At 40.2% G+C, this 25,980-nt stretch overlaps 1 protein-coding gene across 1 annotated transcript in view; it reads left to right on the top strand.

Annotated features, from left to right (window-relative positions):
* The window catches only part of LOC119489019 (glypican-5-like), a 53,371-nt gene extending 29,579 nt beyond the window's left edge, over nucleotides 1–23,792 (top strand). The window contains exons 9-11 of the mRNA XM_037771124.1: nucleotides 4,471–4,615; nucleotides 23,274–23,380; nucleotides 23,467–23,792. Of these exons, the coding sequence (XP_037627052.1) occupies nucleotides 4,471–4,615; nucleotides 23,274–23,380; nucleotides 23,467–23,562 (348 nt within the window). The 3' untranslated portion in view covers nucleotides 23,563–23,792. The remainder of the gene's footprint in view (nucleotides 1–4,470; nucleotides 4,616–23,273; nucleotides 23,381–23,466) is intronic.
* The last annotated feature ends 2,188 nt before the right edge of the window (nucleotides 23,793–25,980 follow it).

Genomic DNA, 25,980 nt, shown 5'->3' with positions numbered 1-25,980 from the left:
GGCTGAATCGTCTCTGCCAAGATGGCAATGGCCGGAGCCACCCACATTGAGCTTCGCAGCTGCTCTTCAGAAACATATGAGTCACGCCGCAGAGACCACGTCCATATTTTATACAGTCTACGGTAAACACTGATGGACATACTGAGGGAAAGGCCAAACAAATGCACAAAGAAGTCAACAGAGGAATGTTTGGTATGTCAGCCATTAAAGGATAAGGCTGGAAATATTCTGTATTTGTGTTATTGTCAACAAATTACATGATTAGACCAAAGATCTGGATGTATTCCCAAGCAGTCTTATGTTACGGGTCATGAATATATACTTTATTTATTTTTTAAGGCTTTATAATTTCCTAAAACAAACAGGTCAAACTGGAATAAATTCTGCTTTTGTTGGGGACTATTTTCAGCGGCATATGTGGTGCACTAGAAAGAATTTAAGGCAGCAGTTTTTTATTCATTTTTGGCGCTCTATGGCACAGAGGATTAACCTTAGGATACACAAGCAGAAAAATTAATTTATTGTTGGTTTTGTTCCTTTCATGTGATTTGTTAATTAAGTAAACTACAGAATATCACCACCTTTTAAGTAATATTCATTTTAGCCATGACATTGATGAATACAGGGATTTCAGTGTATGCTTGTACGTTTAAGAAACCAATTTAAAATGGATTAGGGATACCAGTGACATGTTTTGATGTAGGAGTTATGTAAGGTCAAGAGTGGAAATTGTAGTTGTTCAAGAAAACCTGATCAATTCTGTAAACCTAGGTGTTGTTTTTGGCATATTCATGGGAATATCCTGAGATGGGACATGCTGTGGTTTATTTTTCTCTTTTTGCTTGTTGAAGCTCTTTCTGTGCTCTGTCTAATTTTGGTGGTGAGTCCATTAATCATGTTGCATTTACATGGAGGAAACGCCAAGTCAGCATCCCCCGCTGCCATATACACAAACACACACCACACATGCACCATTGCAATCACTTGTGTATGAGATTTGCCTTCTCAGGCCCATTAATTCTATGCAGGCCGTACACGTCCTGTTATTCTTTGATTTAAAGACCATTGAAGCTGCTGTGAAGCTTTCTAACATGCACACAAACACTCACTCAGACGCACTATGAGGATAGGAAAAGTTAGATCAATGCTTTTGGACTTGTAATGTATGCGTGCTGAATTGATGATGGTAATGCTAACAGGCCACAGCATGAACCAAAGGGGAAAGTCAGATATAACACAGCTCATCTGCATTGCAAACCACTTTCAGTTCCAGAGGGCGTGCAGCCTTTCCATCTTTTTGATAAATAGAGAGAATGCAAGTCTGTGCACTCAAACAAGCCCTGTGTGTAAAGTGCTGTACACACTGTGGGCTGTTATTGCCTTTGAACAAGTTCAGAGCCACCTTTGGAAATCCAGTTGCCTAGGCTGTGCTTCTTTCACGCCGGCTGCCCCGGTGCTTTTTCTGTGGGGGAAGCCATTTATCTGAGGCACACACATTAATGCACGCCATTTAATAACAACTATTCATGCCTGTCATGCGTGCAATTTACACACTCACATAGCTAGGATTAGAGGAGGAACAAAATACGAAACAAGACGAAAGAAGCATCCTTGGAATTTTAATTATTTCATCCGCCGCGTTTTGGATGTCTGTCTTTCAGTGTGTCTGTCTCTTCTTATCTTTCACTGTCCCAATTATGTATTATGTGTTAATTAGACCTGTGCAGCAGTGGGATGTGTTTCACACAGGCTTTGCCCTCTAATGGGATTCTATTAGTGCAGCCAGTCGCCTATCCTTGCAATTAAAATGTGTCTGTACATACTCAGCCAACCAGAATGAGCCTCATGTGAGGGCTGTCCCTGCATAGGAAAAGGACAGAGGTCTCACCACTCCTCAAGTGACAGCAGATTACAGGAAGTAAGGGGTTTGGCGCTTCTTGGTGACCAGTATAAAGCAGCAGTTGCTACAGTGTTTTATAGAGGGTTCATCCTAATTGGCTGCACACATTATTTTGTCAGCTACACCTGTGTACATACAACATTTTGTGACCGTTTTATAAAAATAACTTTTTTAAAATCCATATTTGCTCCACTGCTGTTTTAAGTGGGAAAGGCACTGCCCACCAATCATCATCTTTGTTTACTGTTAGAAAATATTTTGACCAAATAATGGTACCTTACCAATTAAAATGTTGTTTGTGGGATAGCTGGAATGAGAAGTAATATTATAATTGCCATTCCATCCCTCATTATTTTTTTATTAATGTCATCCTGTCTATTTTTGTGTGTTTGTAAAACTAAGATAAGACCAAAAGACTTCACCTTATCCACTAACTGTAAGTTGTTTTCCTGTCATTAATTAGATAGGACAGACCACTGTGGAGCTGCACCCCTTGAATTATTTGACTTATATGTTTAATGGTTTCACTGGAGCCACATGACTAAAGAAAAACAACCCTGCTGGAAACATTGCTGTAATGTGATTTTGTACTCCCTCAGCCCTCATCTGCAGTCCGATGACATGATGGTGAATCACTGCACAGTCTAGTCTGTCTCCATGTCCCTTTGGACATGCTGTCGTACAATAACCTTGGTTCCCCTTCTTTCCACGTGCTACCCCACACCGGCTGTACAGTGGAGGCAAGATGTCCCTCCTTATGTATCCAACCTAGGAAAACAGAGGTCGACAATATCAACCATTTCTATTTCAAAACTAAATATCATGCACATATAATAAAAGCAGTTTATATCCCTGTTTGTTAAAGAGGAGCTATTATGCTTATTTTCAGGTGCATACTTGTATTTTGGGTTTCTACTAGAACGTGTTTACATGCTTTAATGTTAACTTTACTTTCCTCATACCGGCTGTGCTGCAGCACCTCTTGGCAGCTCTAAGTAACTTAGGCAAACTCCTCTTACCCTGCATGACAATAAAGTTCTAAAGAAAAAATGTAATTATAAAATCCAAAACAGTTGTCTCTCAGGTTGGCCTCTGTAGTATTTAAGACATATTTCAGTGTGAGGTAACATAAATCATTACAATAGATGTTGCAATCTTGGTGGCATCATGCAGCTTATAGAAACGTTATCTAAAGTAAAATAGAATGAAATGTCAGTACCATGTATCTTTTTCCTTTATAAAACGGGTTGCCGTTTGCCTTATCTCTGCCCTCGGCTGGAATTTATATATTACCCACCTTGACTCTCTGCAATACACATTCATCATACTGTGAACCAATTATATGTTCCTGTATGTGTGTGGAGACCAAATAACTCCCATTTTGGCGTTTTATAGTGTCTTACTTGGACAACAAGTTTGTCCTTTTATGAGTTAATCCGTTTCTAAACCCAAATATTTGATTTAAAAACTGAGTGGATCTTGTTTCCAATCCCAATCAATATTTGAGCTTTAGGAGACATGTGGTTTTCCATCTGTCATCGCAATTATGTAACATGCCACAGCATCCACGCTGGGACTTAACTGAGCAGTAGAGAACATAGATTTATGCAGAGACAGCATGACCTCAATTACCCTTTAGTCTGCTCTCTGACCCGTCTGTGTATGGGTCTTTTTGTTATTTAGTGTTTGTGCAAAGATGTTTCTGTGGCTGTTTGGTGCCCTTAGAGGGAAAAAAATATAACGGAAAAAGCATCCCTGTTTTGTTTTAATTTGAGCATTTGTCTTTTATCATTGCATCATGATTGTACAAGTATTATCAGAGGATGCTGACCTTTGACCTCATTACTATCTGCTGCTTGTAATGTTTGTAATGTGTGAGCTGAAGCTTATTCTCCTTTGCACTCGCTGTAACTCAGGTCAGCTAAGAGTCTGCAGCTTGGGAGGCTGTACTTGCTTTGAGCTAAATGTTAGTTATGCTAGGCACAGTGACATGATAGATGTTACTCAGGCAATATTTACAATCTCGGTTAAGCCTTTTAGGATGCTAACATTAGCTAATTATCATTAAACACAAAGTTCAGCAGTGGCAGAATGTCATGTGGCAGTATACATGTAGTTTTGCAAGTACTAAGTCATAAATCAAAGAGCACACACACTTTAATGGGCTATTGTATCAAAAAGTAAGCACAACTACAAGCCAAGTATACCTTTCTGTAGGCCTATAAGGCAAGAATACTTAATTATACTTTTCTTCAGTAGATCTTGATCAAAAGATAGAAGTACAAGTAGGCCTATGAGCCAAGTATACTTAGACTTTCTGTATACTTGTCAGTATGAGCCAAGTATACTTATGTATACTTTTGATAAGTGTATCTCTGATAAGTACATACAAATTAAACTGAAATTATACTCTCTTATTTTAAGTTTAAAAGAAGTATACTAATAGCCCAATTGAATAAACTTCTTTTTGGTAAAGGTGACCTGATTATGGTGCTAAATGAGAAGTCAGACCATCTATAGCTATGTGTAATGTTAATGGACATTTGCATATGTGTGTGTGTTTTATTTAGGAGCTGTTAGTGGACCTTGGCTGGGTGAGCAAAACCAGAGGAAAGGTGGTGGAGGAAGAGGAGGGAGGGAGCGCACAGACAGAGAGAGGCAGCGGAGACGACTGTGATGATGAAGATGGCTGTGAAGCGTCTGGTGTGGAGAACGGTGAGTCATACACACACACAGACACACACAAACACACACACATGCAAAAATAGTGGAAAAAACATTAGCAAATATACACCCACACATACAGTATAAACACATGAATTGATGCACACTTGCAAGCTTGTCTTTTGCTTGTGCAAAGGAAAGGGATTCAGTTTTATACATAAAACATCAGCATATACAGTATGTATACACACACACACACACACACACACACACACACACTGTTCATTGGCATGGTGGAGGTTTCAAAATGCTGCAGCCTCTACACATCTTGTGCCAGTGGGGAAATGCCCTGAGGATAGTACTGAGAGATGGATTCAACTGTCCTCTCTCTCTCTCTCTCTCTCTCTCTCTCTCTCTCTCTCTCTCTCTCTCTCTCTCTCTCTCTCAATTCAATTCAATTTAATTCAATATGCTTTATTGGCATGACTGTTAGGTGAACAACATTGCCAAAGCGTCAATTCTCTCCCTCTCTCTCTCTCTCTCTCTTGTTTCCTCTCTCTCTTTTTCCATCTCTCTCTCTTTCTGCTGGTCTCAGCAGTTTATTTCCTCCTCGGTCGGGATAAAGGATGCACCGACAACCAGGTCATCCCAAAAACAGAAATGGAAAAAATAAACCGTAATTATTCATTTATCTCTTGACTTGTTCACCGGGCTCGTGCTTATGCATAATACATGGGTGTAACAGGGAGATCTGGGGACCCATAGGAGCCTTGAGGCAATCCCACAGAGTGGATGTAGTTCACATTTGCTGTAAAATTTAAATTGTTGATGAGAAAATGTTGCTTTATATTGAGGTTTATTGACCAAATGTAATGATTTCTGTTCGTGACCTGAAAAACATTTTAGTGTCCAGTGTTTCCCCTGAATATCCTCTTCTTACTATAAGGTAACGGAAGGATAAGGCCAAAAAATAAGGGGTATACTTAAATTGTACCACCCTTTTCAATGTGAGAAGTCTGTTTTGGAGCACTGTAGTAGTAGTAGTAGTAGTAGTGGTAGTATAGTCAAAAAAGTCAATTGTGTATTATAGACGCTTGTAAATATGAAAGGGATTTAATATATAAGCCAGCCCGGTGGCACGAAAAGGTCTATGAAATGTAAACGCATCCGCGTAAGTATGCTACGCTCAGAGCTAGTGTGAGAACGACTGGTCATGGTGGGTAGAAGGGGGAGGTGGATTGGTCCAACAAACACAGGACTTTCAATGATATTCCTACTAAGCTGTTTACATGGCTAATGAAAATTAATATTCAACTAATATTCCTGTTTACATGCAGCTGTGCATACTCCGTAATATTAACGTAACCGTTGGCGGAATTGTTCGACCGTGAGAACACAGCCTCCCTCTTTCATTCCTTCAACCACCTTCTTGCACATATCCAATATATATTTGCACATATCCAAACATTTTGATATCCAAGTCTTTCATAATGTTTAAAATTAGGTGTGTTTCTCCTACTATTCTTTTGGCCATGCATCTCTGCACTTTGTTGGCTGGTTGGTTTGTATACAACACACAGAGCTGGCTGTAAACAGGCAAGAGGCCGTGTGTCGCAAACTGCCATAAAATCCCCAATTGAGATGCATATTCCTAATGCGCTGTATAGATGTCCAAAGAATGCTCCTAAAATCTGAATAATATCGGCATATCCCACATGTCTTAATTGGAAAATGCTCCATTCGGAATAAGGCCTAATTCAGAAAATCCCAACGGAATATGCTGTTTACATCTAATATCAAATTCTGAATATTGTCATATTCTGGATAGTAGTGGAATATTAGTGTTCATGTAAACATAGTCATTGTACTGTGGCAGTGTGTTCATGTATGACCCCATCACTTATAGTAAAAAGCTAATTCAGAGAATAAGTTTAAAGTACTTTTATCAGACTCGTCAGATGGTTTACACCAAATATTTTGCAAACTGTAGCAATCTTCTTCCAAACTAGTCTTTTCCCACATAATAATAAGAGCAAACAGATCCAGTGTTTTGTCAAACATCAATGTCATCTCTTACCAGAGGTTTGAAGGACAAACAGTCCTCAAACGCTGCTCACACACTGCAGCTACACACCCTCCTCTTAACGCTATGGAAAGCTTCACTGTCCGTGTCTATCTTTAGCTGGAAAAACACATACGTTGATTAACTGGTCAACATACGAGGAGACCCCGACCACCTTTATGGTGACTGAACTTTCCATGACACCCAAGTGGTATGTGACTGGACTTTCTATGGTCATATTGGGGTGACCCAGGCCAATTATTTTCAGGTCAAACCAATAAATGTTTTAACAGTGTTTGTTGGTGTTTTCTATAGTTTCTTCTGTACAGAATGGAAATTGTGCTGGAACAGAATAGAAGTTTTGTGTTGGAGGCGTTCTTGCTTCCTGGGATTGATCGTCATAATTTACTAAAGCAGTGTTCGTTCTTTTCTTTGTTACCCATGATCAGAGGTCGTGTCCCCCACATGAACACAACACCCTGGTGATGTCACTGGATGGTGGGGTCCCTCTCCCCGAGGGCAGATTGTAATAGGGTCAAAGGTCATTGTCACACTAATTATCCCTGCACTGTCCTCGTCATTACTGGATTCATGAGTATGTGTGTGTGTATACGTACAGTGACACAAAGCACGAGTGTAGCTTGTTACGATACTGAACTTTAGGTCAGTGGTTCCCAACCCCTGGGCCGTGGACTGGTACCAGGCCATGGGATATTTGCTACCAGGAAAAAAGCTAAATAATTAAATCTTTTTCTCTTTGATTTAGCCAGTTCAGTCAGTAATGTTTATTTTTAGCTCCATCTACTGTAACCTTTTCAGTCTGTCTTGCAAGAGAGATAAAGATTATATCGTTACGGTGTAGTAAGGTGAACCCAAACGCAGGAGGAAGGTTTAAGACTGGAAGGATTATTTTTAAAAAACTGTTGAAATAGTAGTTGTGAATGGAAGACTATGTTAATGACAAGATACATTTGTTAATGACAAGATACATTTAAAAGGTTTGTTGTCTTATACTGCATCGCCCCCTTATTTAACGGCTCTAAAAGTAATAGTATGTGTTGGTACATTTGTCTTACCCTTTAGACTAACCTTAATGTGTCAGATCGGCGGAAGCTCACGCCTCCCGCTGGGCCTGAAACTGGTACATTGGCTATTTACAGAGAAAATTGCTAGTTATGATTTACCGAGCTGGTGGTGGCAGCATATGGGGATCGTGTCTCTCAAGCCACAACGAGTTCCAGGAGAAAGGATCACAATAAAGAGTGACAAAAGGGGATTTTATGCATGTCTCCCCGCTCGTCGTCGGCATCTCTATGCATATAAACAAGCCTCACGCACGCGCTGAAGCTGAAAGAGTGATGCAGTATCAACCACACCACACAAATCACGGGGATTCATTTATTTTTTTTTGAATTATTTGTCCTTCTTATGCCTGGACTGTATTAAATCAGTAGTTCTGAGCTAACGTATAAATAAATAAAACACCATCAAATGAATAAATGCACTGATTTTCTTTTGGATAGATCTGCCACTAAATCTGCCCGTCCACGCTTTCTGACTCTCTCTCTCTTTCTTTTTAAGATTCTGCCTACAAATCTCTAAGTCTGAATGGCTGAAATGTGGAGCTTATTATATTTCACAGCAGAGGAAGAGCACGGAAAGAAAATTCTGCTTGCGTGAGAAAGAGAGTGTGTGGATGTGGACGTGCATACACAAATGAATGTTTATGGCCTCTTGTGCGTGCTCGCCATGTGCTTTACATGTAAGATTTAAGTGTAGTTGTGTGTGTGCAGGCGGTACATCTGTTACTGCAACGTCTCTGTGTGTAATCCACTATGTTTTATGGATGGCCCAGTTCTCTGTCTGACTGACTGAAACGGATCCGGTCGTGTGCTGCTTCTTGACTCGTAATATCTTTCTCAATATCGACCCGTTGTTTTCTTTTACGCACACATGATTGAGCTAAAGTTCTCTGTCTATCCCTCGGCTGCAGATATAAACAAGGATTGATAATATGAAGGAAATATCCTCCCTGTCTTCTAATTAATTCTCCTGACATTTGAGCTTTGTTGAATACTGAAGAGGGACAAGAGAAAGTAGAGGTGGGGTGCAGCTAGGCGATATCAGCCAAGTAGCTGAAATCAAACATCAGAACTCAACACCTCATTGCCAAGCATGTGTTTTATTTATGTGGCCTATTTAACAGTGGGGAAGTTATTTTAGTCATGCTGAGACATCCTATTATTATTTGATTTAAGTCCATTCACAAGTTGATCTCAGAACAGAGAGGGAGAATCAGTTGGCAAACATTGTTCACGGATCAAAAGCAAAGAAGAAAGGCAGACGTTTCAACATATGAGCAGTTAAAGGCAGGGAGCTTAAGTTAGCGCTACTTGTGCCATTTTACAAAAAGGCAGTGAAGTCCAGCCAGAAAAAGCATATACTGTCGTTTTTTTTCTCTTACATTGTAGTTATGCTGAAGGTTATGCAAAAGAGTGTATTTTATGTGGGATGTGAATAGAAGAAGATATATGCCCATAGATACACAAGGTCAAAGGTTGCCATTAAAAGGATCACTGCTAATTCATGCTAAAGTTGCTATGGAGTTCTGCATTACTGTCAACAATCAGATAGATTAGCTATTTATTAATATTATCTACATGTGTTTTAACGTGATGCGATAATAATCACAAAAAATGCCACGTATGCCATTAAACACAGTCTGTTACGGAGTTAATATTCTGTTTTTTTATTATTTTTCTTTCTTTGTTTAGTCATTTCTCATCCTCCCCTCCTCTTGAATTCACAGAGATTAAACCGATTGATTTTCTCCCCTCAAACCAGCACAATCCCGTCTTCAACTGCCCTTTTCTCCGATCTCTCTGTCTCCCCAGACATATCCAGGTCCTATAATGTCAATAATGTAAATGTAATCACAGCTTCTCTTCTCTTCTCTTCTCTTCTCTTCTCTTCTTTTCTCTTCTCTTCTCTTCTCTTCCGTGCTGTGTCATTATAATGGCTATGGATGCGGTGGTGGATACTAAAACCTCCTCCAGGTGTCCATGAGTCACATTGCAACCACTAATCACTCAGTAAAGTCTGGAAAGCACCGATCCTTTTCCCTTAAAAGAAGCTTTCATATATAACACATCGGTTTGAAGCTGCTTACAAAATCCCCACTATGACAATATGTCTTACAGATTCATGTTGTCCAAAAAGAAAAAGCTGCTAAACTGCAAATAAAAACATGGATAAACACATTTCAAGCAGGTTTCACTACATACTTTATACATTCATACGCTCTTTGTATCTTTACCAAGAACAGGATGTTTTTCGTGTGTGTGTGAATGTATGTAAGAGAATGTGTACTCGCGAGGGGCACTCAATCCCCGTAACCATGGTTACCAGGTGGTCCGTCCTCCCATGGGTCCTTATTTGATGACAATGAAGAAAGAGGGAGGGAGAGATGGAGAGATAGAGAAAGCGAGGAGGTGTGGCAGATCTTGTGCCATCTCTTTTGGAAAAGTGACTTATTGTATTTTTACATTGTGCTTTCTGTAATCTCGTTATACCTCCATTGGGATGTGGTTAAAGCATAGTTTGATTTGCAGTCAAAATGCAGTCATTGTTTGGTTCTTATCACAATCCTGGACTAAATAATGGACATACAACCGGATACTGTAAATTTGCTGAACCATTTTCTATTCATTGTCTTGCCTCCTCCATCATCTCCTCCTTGCTCCTCTGGCCTCTCCCCCACTTCCCTGGGGCCACATTCACAAAGCCTTTAGAAGCCATTTCATCTTAAAGGGAAAGGCCAGTGTTTTCCATGTTGCCCCCTCTGCCTGAGGACAGTTTGATCTGCATTCGTAAGCATCTGTCGAAAGGGAGCCGGAGAGAACGATAAAAAGCCTGGCGAGGCTCCGAATCTGCACCCGTGACTATAAAAGTTCCCAGAGCGAGCCTCTGGATCGGTTTGATCAGGGCTATAAAATGAAACTGCTTTTCTTGTACACGCATGCACTGGAGAACACAAGGGTGTAAAATATGCTATGAATGCAATCAGAATCCCTCTGATACAGCTGCTTTCTCTGGAAATCCAGACTGAGCATTTTCCTGTCATGCTTTATTTTCACAAGAGAGTACTCCTGTTTCCTAAGAATTTTACTTATATACAACTAATGAGGGATATGCAGGAGTGGATAGGAAATGGTTTGTTTGTTACTAACCTAAAGAAGTGTTTACTGTATATTAAACAGATTCGTCATCTGTTGACTGTCCACACTGAATATATCAGCAAAATGTTCACCATCAACACACTGTATTTTTTCTGCTCCTGGAAACTAAAGCACGGTGGTCGTGGTCTTACTTACACACTGAAAAGGTCAGGGCTGATTTGAAAATATAGAAAGATATATATTATAATTTTCATACTGTCAACAAATCCTATTGAAACCAACAATGAATTGATCCTACAGTATTCCTTATGCCTCTTATTGGACAACAATGAAGGCCAAAGGTACGACCTCCATTGTTGTCCAAAAACTATTAAAAACACATCAGAGAGCCATGCTGTTATGACATGTTCCTTTTATAAAGATGAACATGAGCACTATAGTTCATTTTGAGTCAATCCCACATAATTACTAGCCAATGTATCCTCCTGCAACGGTTGATATGATATCTTACGAAAAGTTAGTCCTTATTTTCTGCGTTTTCCTACGAATGTCCAGCAACATGTGTCAATTTACGCTCGTTACATGCATACAGTCTTTTCAAAATAAACTGCCATCTTCACATGAAACAGCTTGGTTAGGTTTAGGCAACAAAACTACTTGGTTAGGTTTAGGAAAAGGTTGTGGAAGTAGCGTTTAAGTACAGAAGTTAGGTGACTCACAGTCCTTTTTGACCCACCCAGATATCCCGCGGCCCTTGCTCTTTATACTTCCTGGTAATTCCTGATTACGTGGATTAGATGCAAATAGATTTTGTGGGATATATACAAATTACAGAGCATTACTTTTCATAGGTATATCTTCCAACAGTGTACGAGAACAGCCTGAACTAGCACGCTATGGCTGAAATTAGCCCCGAACAAATACACTTACTCCTGTTTGAGTTACGGGATTTAGGAACTTTTAGGGAGTTAGGAATTTACGTAGCCTTTTTTATGTTAAGTATATAATCATTACTTGTTTTTAAGAGGGGTGGTACGGTGGTCCAGTGGTTACACTGTCACCCCACAGCAAGAGGGTTGGCTTGGGCTCTTCTGTGAGGAGTTTGCATGTTCTCACCGTGTTAGCATATTCTCCGGCTTCCTCCCACAGACTTGCAGGTTAGGTTAATTGTTGACTCTAAATTGCCTGTAAGGGTGAATATGAGCATGAATGGTTGTCTGTCTCTATGCGTCAGGCCTGTGATAGCCTGGCGACCTGTCCAGGGTGTACCCTGCCTTCGCCCAATGTCAGCTGGGATCAGCTCCAGTGACCCTGAGTAGGATAAGCGGTTACAGATAATGGATGGATGGATAGATGGATGTCTTTTAAGATACACATCTTCAGTAACGAATGGGCTTGGAGCTGACAGGTTACAGAAGTCAGAAAGTATTGAGAGATGGACTAATGCATTGTTGGTTTCGGTCTTTTCAAGGGATCGTTAACGATAACAAAATTATAGAAATATATTCACCAACTTGCTCCCTCTGACTTTTGTCTGGTATGGATGTGGATTGGAAAAAGCAATTATGATTCTACCAAAAATACATTTGGCAAAGCAAAGTAATTGCATATAAATCAAATGTGTACGATCATTGAGATTAGCTGTGTTGTTTATAATCTGGCTTTTTTCTCTCTTTTAATTGCTGCTCTTTGTCTGTCCTCGGCTCTTTGGTTTTATTTTGCTTTTGTTTTCCAACTCTCACAGCTTGGGGTATATTGACGAGAGCTGTTACACACACACACACACACATACACAACACATACACCCACGCAAAGACACCCACACACACGGAAATCAAGGGGATGGAAGAAGGAGATAGGGAGGAGCAGATACAGGAGGGGGCGACAGGGGGTAACAGTGGGTGTCGAGAGAAGGGAAAGGGAACTCACAATGATAGAGCGTGTGTGTGTGTGTGTGTGTGTGTGTGTGTATTCAGCATGTGGCGATGGTTAATAAGCAGTAGAGTTAAAATGATAGATCCTCGGGGCAGGAGATGCGGCTCATTAAAGAATTACACATTCACTTTGCTCTCACTGTCTCTCTTATTCAAGGCGACTCGAGGCTCTCCCTTTGTTCAACTCACCCCAAGAGAGATAAAAGATTTGAACCGTACATGAAATGCTGCACATCGGAGAATATCTACTGAGGAACTACGTGCACGGTTGACTCCCTGCACTCAAGCTTTCAACACACCCGTAACCTCTATCAAGCATCCTTATATATTCATGTCCCGTTGTCTCACTGGATGCCTGTCTATCAACCTGTCTGCTTGTCTCTACACCTGAGTGAGTTTGTTCATGCAAATCTGATTAGACATCATCTGCTTATTAGTCCTCCTCTCTGCAGTGATGCTGTTATTCCCACACTTGACCTTTTGAGAGGAGCCCTTGCTTTGTCTCGCCTTCTCTAGCTGCACCTCCAGCTTGTATTCAAATGAGCATCCACAGACACAAACACCCCCACTGGCCTGCGTTGATGTACAACCTTCAACCAATCACTCCGCTTCGTTCATCCTTTCATCCACCTCCAATCACAGTCCCCTCGCTGCATTCACGCTGCAGTCTTAAGCTCATGTTTTTTTCCCCTACGTGTTTCCTCCAAAGGTTTTATGATTCCACCGGAGGCTCTGCTTAACCTCGCTGAGTGTGACCTTGGGAAGATGCTTCACTGCAAGTCAAACCGTTAACCGTTATTATAGCCATTTGAAAACAAGCACTAGCCATTAACCTGGTTATTACTTTTTAAACTACGTCCCCGCATAGGTAATTTGGGACCAATGGAGCAGATGACGGTGATGCAAACTAGACAATGTGACCAGGCTGTCGTCCACAATCAGTCAATAAATACAAGTTTTTTGGAGATCAGCCAGTTGATTGACTTGATTATGAAGTGAGTCTTTCACTCCATCACAACACTTTAATATGCAGTATGTATAGTAAACAGTAAAGTAAACAGACATTTCAGTAACATTAATAAAGTCTCTTTTTTATATATACACCAGTGAGGTTTATCATTTTTGGTACTTTCATATTTCAGTTCAGCAACCGTGTATTGATCTTCCATCATAAAAATTGCATCACCGCCTGCCTGTTTTTCAACCCAAAGTAAGAAATGATGGACTTGAGGGGATGCTTGAAGAAACATGTTACAATTTCGCCCAAAGCAATTGAGTTTGCCAGTTCAAATTATGGGATTTTTTTTTTTTTATTAACCAAAAAAGGGATTCAAGGGATGGCAAGGTTGGCCGGTCCACCACTTTAGTCTCGACTGAAATATCTTAACAACTTTCAGATGGATTGCTATGAAACTTCATACAGACATTCATGTTTCCCCGACGATGAACCCTAATGACTTTGCTGATCCCCTGACTTCTCCTCTTGCGCCACCATGAGGTACAAATAACAAACAACTCAAACAACTTTTGGATGGATTTCCATGAACTTTTTATATATGCATTCAGGTCTCTCTCAGAATGAATTCTAATCACTTTGGTGATCTCTTAAAGGAACAGTGTGTGACATGTTGGGGGATCTATTAGCAGAAATAGAATATAATATTCATAACTAGGTTTTCATTAGTGTATAATCACCTGAAACTAAGAATTGTTGTGTTTTCGTTAGCTTAGAATGAGCCCTTCATATCTACATAAGGAGCGGGTCCTCTTCACGGAGTCCGCCATGTTGTGCCACCATGTTTCTACAGTAGCCCAGAACGGACAAACCAAACACTGACTCTAGAGAGAGCCTTTTGCGCTTTTACGTTACCTGAAGGCCAACATAGTTGACACGCTTGTGAAACTGTGGTAACGTGAGCCGCAGAGTGCAAAACCGTGGTACCGCCAGCCACCATCTGACTTACCTTGCTCCTAAAGTAGTGTTATTATGGTAAGGATGGGCTCTGAACAGTGCGAACGGCGTTACCACGGTTTTGCACTCGGCAGCTGCACGTTACTGCAGTCTTGGAAAGGGAGGAGTGAGTGGAGGGGTACTCGGTTGGTTGCAATCTGAAACCACACCACTAAATACCTCCAAATCCTACACACTGTACCTTTAACTTCTCATCAATTTCAATTTGTCCAATCCTTTGGTTTCTGACCAAAAACCTGCACAAATTGTGGCTTTCCGATCAGCCTCAGCTGTGTTTTGTGTTTTATTGATAGCTAGTAAATGTTAGCATGCTAACATGCTCAACTAAGCAAATATGGTAAATATTGTATCTGCTTAACATCAGCATATTAGCATTGTTAGCTCAAAACACCGCTGCGGCTATGTACAGCCTCTCTAGCTTGGCTGTAGACTTTTGTTTAAATGAAGAATTAGAGTAGTAGCAACACAATGCTTCCTTGGTCAACCAGTTGGTAGCTAAAACCAAAGAGCCTGTCAAAGTGAAAACCCAACAAGTGCTATTTTATATAAATGTAACACTGATTGAACATCTTTGAGTAATCCCTTCAAGCCTTAGAGCTGCTAAGACTTCTCATTCCTTCTCTCTGAGATAAGGAGCATCACTATCACTCAGTATAATACAGTTCTGTATACGCTTACTAAAATGCTTGAAACCATCGAGGCAAATTACCCACCAGGGACACATTTGATGAATTCAGTGTCTATAGATTGTCGTCTAAATGAGCAAGTTGACAGGCCAGCCAGTTTCATAATACTCTTTCTTTCAGTCCATAAATAACAAGATGACAGCAGTAAAGAATATTAAGAGATACAGTACAGTGTGTTGGCGGGCTTATTGTGTGTTCAGAAAGTAGCCATTGGTGTTGCGTTATATCACCAAGATGTATTCACTATGATGTTCAGAGTTCATATAGCCGACTGTTATTTCTATCTTTCTTTCCTTTGTCTTTCTTTCCCTCTCAGTTATTTTATTTCGGTATCGTTTTATAATTTGATTCCGATAAGTACTTGCTGAGGGTATAATCCACCGCTACCTTTAACCATGCTCTTCCTGCTCTGTGTGTGTGTGTGTGTATGTGTGTGTGTGTGTGTGTTTCCTCCCTGGGGAACTGAGGCTGAAGTAATGAAATGCTCATTACTGATTCAGCTGGAAATGCTAGGGATACATTTACACGCCTACACACACTGACACACACACACACACACCTGCTATCCAGACGCTTTTCAAGGTCACCTCGCTTCATGTGTGTGCGTGTGTTTGTGTGTGTGTGTGTGTGTGTGTGTGTGTGTGTGTGCGTGTGTGTGCGTGTGTGTGTGTGTGTGTGTGTGTGTGTGTAAGAGAGAGAGAGAGAATGAATGTCTGTTGTATACACACAGATTGAGGAGCAACACGATTGGGCGTAATTGGGGCCTAAATTGACAGTTCTGTACAAAACACCACAGGCATCTGATATCAAACGTGATCATTAACGCACGCACAGACACACACACGCACACATTCACCTTTGCTGTTAGTTCACTTTTCAATTTATCAGATACTGCTTCCTTCTATCACTCCATCCACACACACACACATACTGTATATAGATAATAAACACATAAATATCTGAGGTTACCTTCTGAGGCAAGACAAGGCTTCCTTTAACACGTTAAAATGCAGCGATTTAGTTGTGCTCTGCACACAGATCAGTCCGATCAAAGCATAACTAACATGTTTCTGTGACACACACCGTGTTTATGGACACACACGTGCAGCGCGCACACACAGTGTTGTCTGCTGTTACTAGGAAGATGCTGTGTTGTCAGTCGGGTTTAGTTTCAGACGGCAGACTGCAGGAATGCATGAAAATAGAATTAAACACAGTAATGCTGAGGTAATGGATGTTTTGGGATGCTTGTTACAGGTGAGGCAGGGATGCTAAAGTCTGAACATTACAATGGAACAAAGCACCGCGGGTACTGATGGTGATTTTGGCTGGATAATCATTTGGATGCAGAATGTTTGGCTTCTATAATGCAGAAACATTATCAAAAACAAAACAATAGAAGTATCTCAGTTGGGTAAAATACACCAGCATTACATTTGCAAAAATGTGTTTATTTTAAGGCATGCTGCTTCTTATCAACAATAGCTTACTGTCATTCATATTTGACACAGATGAACATTTATTTATTTATTTATCCAAATGAAAAGATTTATTCAATAAAATACTGAAGCCTTACCAAATTAAATCACCATAAAAAATATGTTGGATATTTTCTAATGATCATGAGTTTGTTAGATTTAGCATGGGACTTGAAAGTGTTCTTGACTGAGAAAAAAATAATTGCTTAAGAGACCAGCCTAATATCTGAATATAGAAAAGTAAAGAAATTCAATTTAAAAAAAAATAAATAATAAAAGACACATTTTCGGACTGAATTCAGTGATTTACGTTGTGTTTTAATGCATTTTTGTTATTCATTTGTGGTATTTTCCACATGACTTTGATCATAGTTACGTATAGAAATAGTCAGTTTTCAGTCATTTACAATGTTCTTTTTGCAACTAAACCTCACCAAATCCTTTGAAAGCGGCATATGTGTGTGTATGAGAGATAGAGAGAGAGAGAGAGAGAGAGAGATGCACTGAGCGCTTGGCAGCCAGTCTGTTTTCTCTGGGTCACCACAGCTCTGATTTATGGCCCTGCTCCACCTGCTTTCTGTCACCCTTTGGCAAATGCTTGAATCCAATTCCATTTTTATCTTATTATTTCAGAAAAGTATCTAAATTACAAGTCAGTGGTGAAGAGGACACATTTATTTGCTTGGATAGGAGGGGATGATGTATCACTGATGCTCTCCTCTTCAGCCATTGTAATACATGGTTGTCCTTCCTTGTAAACTGTCAGTTCAGCTCCTCTGAGGATGCAAACCGTGAATGGAGGTGGAAGCTAGACGCCAATGAAGAAGGCTGAAACTTTTGGCTGACATGGGATCCGCTATCTACTACTGCAACTTTCTGACAGGATCCTCCAAATGTCACTCCTGCATTCTTATTATCACAAACACACACACACACACACACGCACGCACACACGCACGCACGCACGCACGCACGCACGCACGCACGCACGCACGCACACACACACACACACACACAAACGCTCATTACTCATTCTAGTAAAGGTTAAACCACCCCATGAGTATGACCAGTGACATTGTTCATCACTCATCTCTGGCAGCGTGTGTGTGTGTGTGTGCGCACGTATTTGTAGCCAATTTGCCACATGTGACATGTTCTGGATTGTTGCTAAGAGACAAACATGCCGAAGGGCATGTAGGAGGAGACTGCGTGTTGGCACCTGCTTTCAGAACACACACACACACACACGATAATACATATGCACATGCAAAGCAGCCTGTCAAAGTTGGAGTGACAGTGATTTAAGACATTGTGTCTAATTATGAACCTTATCGTATCGTCATGCTTTGATAATCAATAAATCATTTATCAGGCAAAAATGTAAGGATTTGCTGCCCTTCTCTGTTTTATATCATTTTTATATCTGTATTTCAGACAGTTGAAGTTTTTTCACTTTTTTTTTTATATATATATATGTTATTGACTAAAAAAATTTATTTCTTAGTTGGAAAAATAATTGGCAGTGTTGTGACTCATATGGCAGCCAGCTGTGACGCAGCTTTTAATCTTCAGTTGTGTTTAACATTTAGTCGGTGGTGGAGGAAGTATTCAAAACGTCCACTTAAGCAATACCACAGTATATCTAAGAAGCAAAAGTCCTGCATTCAAAAGTGTACGTAAAACATAGTATCATCAGCAAAATATATTTATATTATCAAAATATCCAAAGTACCCATTTTGCAGAAAAAACTTAGGGGTTTATTGTTGAATATGTTATTGTTTAGTCATTATTACTAGTCCTTTAATGTGTAGCATTTTATTGTGGCTGGTTGATATCTTGTACTTTCTATACTGATAGTTAACCATATACTGTAGATATATTGACATATGTTTTGAAAAAAAATATTTGTTTTAATCTATTGTTACTAGGATTGTCAATCGATTCAAATTCAAAACGTTTGTCCATGATTAATCGCAAATTAATTACACATTTTTATCTGTTTAAAATGTACCTTAAAGGGAGATTTGTCAAGTATTTAACAGTCTTATCAACATGGGAGTGGGCAAATATGCTTGTTTTATGCAAATGTATGTATATATTTATTATTGTGAATCATTTAACAACACAAAACAATGACAAATATTGTCCAGAAACCCTCGCAGGTACTGCGTTAACATAAAAAATATGCTCATATCATAACATGGCAAACTCAAGCCGTACAGGCAACAACAGCTGTCAGTGTGTCAGTGTGCTGACTTGACTATGACTTGCCCAAAACTGCATGTGATTATCATAAAGTGGGCATGTCTGTAAAGGGGAGACTCGTGGGTACCCATAGAACCCATTTTCATTCACATATCTTGAGGTCAGAGGTCAAAGGACCCCTTTGAAAATGGCCATGCCAGTTTTTCCTCACCAAAATTTGGTGCAGGTTTGGAGCGTTATTTAGCCTCCTTCTCAACAACCTAGTATGACGTTGTTGGTACCAATGGATTCCTTAAGTGTTCTAGTTTCATATGATACCAGTATGCATTAAAGAAATTAGTGGCATTAAACCAAATTTGCGTTGTTATCACGTTAACTTTGACGACCCTAATTGTGTGTTATACCTTTACATATCAAACAGTTATTTGTAACACAAATTTTGATATTATTTTACCATTAATCCTCTAAAATCATCATTTCGCTGCCTAATTTACCTTCAAATATGAGTGTAACTCACTCACCTTGCTCAGGCTCTTCAGTGTAAACTATTAAGGAAAATGTTGTATGATGTTCCTTTTGGCCTAATTCATTTTTTCATCTAAACCAGCTCCCTATAAGAGCAAAAGAAGGCCAGATTGTTGGCATGATTACCAATTTTTGAGAGCTATGACGACAAAAGTAAAAGATATTGTTCTAAAACTGAGACATGAAGATACCACACTACACTTGTTATAGTGTAAAGGCAATAAAAATATGATTCCTCTCTGTTCCCTAAACAGGTTCAAGTCAGATGTGGCACAAGGTTGTCAGGTCTGGTGGGAACAGATGCACACAAACCACACACACACGCACACACACACGCACACGCACACACACACACACACACACACACACACACACACACACACACACGCACACACACACACACACGCACACATGCACAGCCATGAACCCAGAGTCCTCTATTGCTCCATGCAGCTATTTGTCAAGAGAGCCCACAATAAAGGACTCTTAATTAGTAAACGTTCTGCTGTGAGATAATCATCTGGATTATCATCACAGACAGTCAAAAACAAAAACACATCATGCGTCTCTGAAACAGATTTTTTTTTTTTGTAGGAGAGTGTCAATGTCTGTGTTTTCCCTTTTCTAACATTTTGTGTGTGTGTGTGTGCTTATGTTTATGTGTGTGTTTATATGGGTGCTTTCCTACTTTCTTCATGTCTGTATTTTTGTGAGATATAATATTTGTGTGAGTGTGTGAACATCAACAACTCACCTCATTCCTCAGCGACTGAAAGGGGCTCTTTGTCTATTGTACTGCAGGACAATGTGTATTGTAAGAGACCGAATCAGATTTCTGCCAGAGCAGGTGTGTGTGTAGGTGTGTGTGTGTGTGTGTGCCAAGATAGAGCATGTTGCGAGTGTTTTTTGTGACAGCGCAGGTGAGTATGAGAATGTCTCTGGCTGATACTGTGTGTGTGTGTGGGTATAGCCGGCGGCAGAGTCTTCCTCCCTCCTGTCCTAATCCACTCATTTACCTGAGTTCCTCTGATGAGTTGCTGGAGTACCGCCAACACACACACACAGACACACATGCATATGAAAGCAGCATCTGGTGAAGTCCGGCTGTATGCCCATTAAATGAAGCATCATTCCACACATCCGTGTTTGTGTGTGTTTGTGTGTGCAAGGTAACAGTATTAGTGCGAAGCTGCGGGTGGGTGGGGTGAAATTCATAAATCTTTCAGGTCTAAACAACAACAAAAAACAGCCATAAATAATGCAAGATCTTGTGCAATCATGCGACTAAAAACAGAACCAGAAATGACTTCCACAACTCTTGACTCAGACTGTTGATTTATAGACTTATTTATTTATGGGGCTACTCTTAATTTAGATTTTTCAAAATGATTGCAAAGGCCTGGCAAATGTCATCATTTAATTGATCTTGTCAGACACTAATGTCAGTGAAATGTGGCCTCATTGCTTGTAAAACTAGATCAACAAAGTACTGTATTTCCTCATGATTATTGTCATGCAATATAATACATTCTTTTGGATAAAATATATTTATTTGTAGAGCAAACAGAGTTTTAAAGTGCTTCACACAGGGCAGTAAATGAAAAAACAACAATAATAAGAGCAAATGGAAAAAGGCGATAAATAATTAAATTAAAACTAAAACTAAAAAAATCCGTTAAATTGGTTAACAGAAATAAAGAGAAGTCAAAGCAAAATTAAATAAAAAAAAGGGGGATATAATATGATCTTATACTTCACATCTTTAGTATAACCAATAAACTACCAGCTATGGTGAGCTAACTGCATAAGACACACTTCTAATCAATCTGAGTCACTTGTAACACATTAACACCACCTGCTATGATTAAGATTGTGTGAAAAATGGATAGCAAAGTGGGCAGAAAAGTCAAAATCGATGGCTTAAAGCCCCCTCCAGTCTATTTTGGCATTTCTATGATCTTTCATATTTATTTGAGTCATTTCCTGACTAAGTTGATCAGCCACAATGTTTGCCAAAAACAACTTTATTTTGTGCTCAAAGTTGAAAAAAGAAAGTTGCTGCTGAAATGGGAATATGACGTATGAAGCTGCAGGTTATATGTCATCCTCCAAGCCTGTGCAGGTGCTCTCATGCTCGTTTGAGTCTGAGCAGCTGGAAACCGATAAATCTGTTTTATCTGTCTGTTGTTATCTGTCTTTCTAGTTAGTTAGCTAGCTTGCTGTAGTTAGATAGCCCGACTTGTTGCATTAGCTAACTGAGGGTTTTCATTTTATTTTTAGTTTCCTCCACTTTAGTGTGTTTACTTTCACAATGGCATTTGTGTGTGCCGAGAACGGGTCCAATCAACGCAGTGGATTACACGAAATAATACACTGACCATCTCTCTCACTTGTTCTCTTCCTTACCGTCTCCTCCTCCTGGAGATTAATTAACGGAAAGCAGCCAAAGCCGTTTTGGAGGTTACACCGGGGAGCGTACAACTTCAGCTCAAGAGAAAACAAGAGAAAAGTCTGTTAGAGAAATAAACAAACCTCAGTGCAGCCCGGTGCGGTGTCAGTGCTGGAGCTGAGGCTGGAGCTGAGGCGAGAGCGGCCGGTGCTGGTGGACGGTGCACCTCCAAAACGTCCTGAAACTGCATTGCAAACGGCGGAAATTCATCTAAACTGGTTTAATCTAAACTGGGTTGAAAAACAATGCAATCTGGTTGCCATGGCAATGAATTCCGTCTGACTATTAGCCACCCCCCCATTTTCTGTTTGAGAAAGAACGTTAACCAAAAAACAGGAAGTAAAACAGGCTGGAGGCGGGCTTTGTAATGATGAATAAATGGCTGAAAAGTCCAGCTGTGGTAGCAGTATGAATGGAAACTTGAAAAAAAACAAAAAAAAACATGATCTCCCTACTCTACATATTTTGCCGCGTAGTATCTTGACGCAGAAGGTTCTCGCGTGGTTAACATTGGGAAACAATGGCGGTTATGTTTATGCAACAAAACTGCTTGTTTAGGGTTAGAAAAAACATAATTAAATAAAATTAAGTGCGCTTGTAATGTCACTTAAGCACTTAAGCTACAGACGTAATGTCTTGACTCTGACGTAACGTCAAGTGACATTACATCATCAGTAAAATTTACTCAACTTTTGTTTTCACACTGAACACAAACGCTGGTCCCTTGGGTGAAATACCTGTGTCTGTTTGACCCATCCACCACCCCCTCCCTCCTGCCCTTAACAGACTTTCTTGCTCTTAATACTAAGCCCGTTGCTCTGAGCGTCTAATACTGACATGGATGGGCTTTCATTGGCGTTAGTTGAAAGCCTGGTGCGTCTCATACAGACGCTAAAGGGTGCCTCGGTGCCTCAGTATCAAGACGCCAATGGCTGCAGCCCAAGCGTCGGTATTTGACGCCCTGAGAGTGAGACCAGGGTGGATAATTCCAGGATCACTATGTCGTGTATAAAAAGACTTAAATAACACAATCCACTTCATATTATTAATACTGTAGCGTTAAATAACCTTCAGTTTACAGTTAAAATTAACATATTTGTGGCAGGACAGGTGGGGTTGATAAAGGGGGACTCATCTGATAAGGCTGTTGGGTACAGAGCCACTGCTATACTTTGTGTATTTATACTGTTATGTACTGTCTTTCTCTGCATCTGTTCAGGTGATGAGACAGGTGATACATCCAGCGGTCGTAGTCCAGCGACAAAGGACATGGCTCCTCCTCCTCCTCGTCGCCCCGTCCCTCCTCATAACCTCTCACCTCCAAAGGTAGGTCCTTTCACATCCATTCTCTCCTTCATCTATTCCTCTACTCTGCTCCTTCTCATATAATCTGATTTCATATTCTCTGTCAGGTGGCTGTTCGAGGCTCAGCCCACACGTTGTCTGGTGAACCTCTGACCCTGGCCACCCTGCTGCTCCTACTGCTGTCACCATGGCAACACCGCTGATCACCGAGAGACAGTCTGACAGAGACAAAAAGACTGAGAGACAGCCACACGTGTTTTGTGGTGAAGTTGAGTATTTGGAGTTTCTGTGAGCACTCAACCACTCTGATTGTGTTTGTTTTTGGGTGGGACACGCTGTCGGTTCTTCACAGCTGCAGGTGCACCGTATGCATTTCTATGTTACCTCTTGTACTGACCTCTACATGTGTTTGTTTATGTGTATTTAACTCTGATAGGATAGATTGCACAGCACTACTGACTTTTTTTGAAGAGAGATGTAAATACAAATATATATATATTATATATTTATATAAAGAATTTCTATAGATAACAATGGCTTGATGTGTAAATAGAGATTAACATAGAACAGAGCAGATTTTGACTTGGACGTTCAGGGGTGTTTTGTTTAGTTTGACCTTTACGTTATGTACCGTATCCCCCACGGAGACAAAGATCCATGACAGCTATACTGAAGGCTGAAGGTTTTTTTTACTGTAGCAGCAGTGTACTTACAGTGAAGGATGTGATAATGTTGAAGAGAACTCAGCACTAGATAGGCAAAACAACCAATTATGCGATACTTCAGACCGTTTACAGATGGCCACGCAGCATAATGAAGCATTTGACAGTTTGGCCTGTAAGTCTGTGCAAACTGAAGCCCATCCGGCACTTTTTTTCACACAAACATGCCTTTTGTTCGTGCAAGCTGGGTGATTTTTATTACTATTTCTGCAGCAAGTATGCTGAGAGTTTTAACGGTGTAACACTTGCTCAAATGTTTATTTCCTCCAAAAAATGACTCCTTAATAGCTGAGATCTCACCCAAAAAAACTGTGTCCTCTGGTAGTTTGACATTTCTACACATATAATACCGTTTTATAGTCTTGGTAGTTGTTGGAAAACAAGACAAGCTTCCATTTCAACTTCAATTTCACTGCCACAGCCATCCTCAACAGAAAGCTCTGTTAAAAAGGAAAGTGTCCTAAACAATACAAAGCATCTAATACAAGAAAAGACTAAATATGGGCCGCATGTAAGAGCAAGAAGACACAACTGTCTGCCTGAACAATGAATAATTTGACATCTCGTTGTCATATGCAAAAGCTGAACTGTCACGGTGATTTCAAAGGCTGACTGGTCTCCAAAACTGCAATAATAAGACAATATTTAAGACGTCCAACAAAATACTAAACGTTTCTGAGTCTCATACATGTGTTATCTCTGTATCCATGTAAGAGATGGAGTGTCAAGAGAGTGATCAGAGTAGAGCTGAGCCCAGATCCAAACGTGTGAATTAAATATAATTCATGTTAATTAGCACTATCAAGTCCTCCCGGCTGTCTGTTGAATCTCAAACCCCCCAAACTGCACACAACAGCAGGACAGACAACTGGAATACTGATTAATGCATTCAAACCAGAGCAAATGAACCAGCTGAAGGACACTGTGTGCATTTCTGCCAGCTTGTGACTGAATTTCTCCTCATCATTTTGTCCCATAATCTTTTGAAAATAGCAGAATTCCCATATAAATGTGTCTATTCATGAAGGAGTGTGACTGATGGTTGAGAAATACCATTAAGATCCTACTGTACATGTGTGTGCGTTATCTGGGCAGTGAGCCCAAATGTTAGCTAGTGGGATGCTTTTACATCATTATCTGTCAACAAATGTGCTATTATTTGATTACTATTTAAAGGAGCAGTGTGTAGCATTTTGGGGGATCTAATGGAGAAATGGAATATAGTATTAATAAGTATGTTTTCTTAAGTGTATAATAACCTGAAAATAAAAAAACGTTGTGTTTTTGTACCTCAGAATGAGCCGGACATCCTAGCTTGTCACATACTGAGGCTTTGTCAGGCTCCTTGATGTCACTTTTCAGTCACAGTTAACACGTGCTTAACGTTGTGAATTAAACAAAAACACTTTCTTAGGTTCAGGCGATAAAATCACTATAGTTAAGTTTAGGAAAAAACAACATGGATGGGCTTAAAACTACTACGTTTGTACAGTAAAAATGACACTGAACGTTGTGAACAGGGGACATGAACGAACAGCTGATTGTAATGTAACGCACAGGATACGAACAGCGGTCTCCTGGATGAAAGCCTTGTTTTTCTCCCGCCCCCCTCGTGTGCCTTGTGTGTCGGTATCAAATGCCGACAGCAGGGACAAAGCATCAATCATATTTGACGCCCTGGGAATGAGAACGGGCTGTTTTATATCTACCCAGGGAGTGGGTCCTCTTCACGGAGCCGGCCGCCATGTTTCTACAGTAGCCTAGAACTGACAAAACAAACACTCGCTTTAGAGAGGGTCATTCGCGTTTTCACGTTTCGTTTCATGTCGCGTCGGCCACCATAGTTCTCCTACAAGCTTATCACACCGGAGAAGTTTCACTTTGGTTGCAATCTGCAAC

Source organism: Sebastes umbrosus, chromosome 5 (genome assembly GCF_015220745.1).
Source record: "Sebastes umbrosus isolate fSebUmb1 chromosome 5, fSebUmb1.pri, whole genome shotgun sequence".
NCBI lineage: Eukaryota > Metazoa > Chordata > Actinopteri > Perciformes > Sebastidae > Sebastes > Sebastes umbrosus.
The sequence above is the reverse complement of the archived record's forward strand: the minus strand, read 5'-3'. Positions and strand labels throughout refer to the sequence as shown.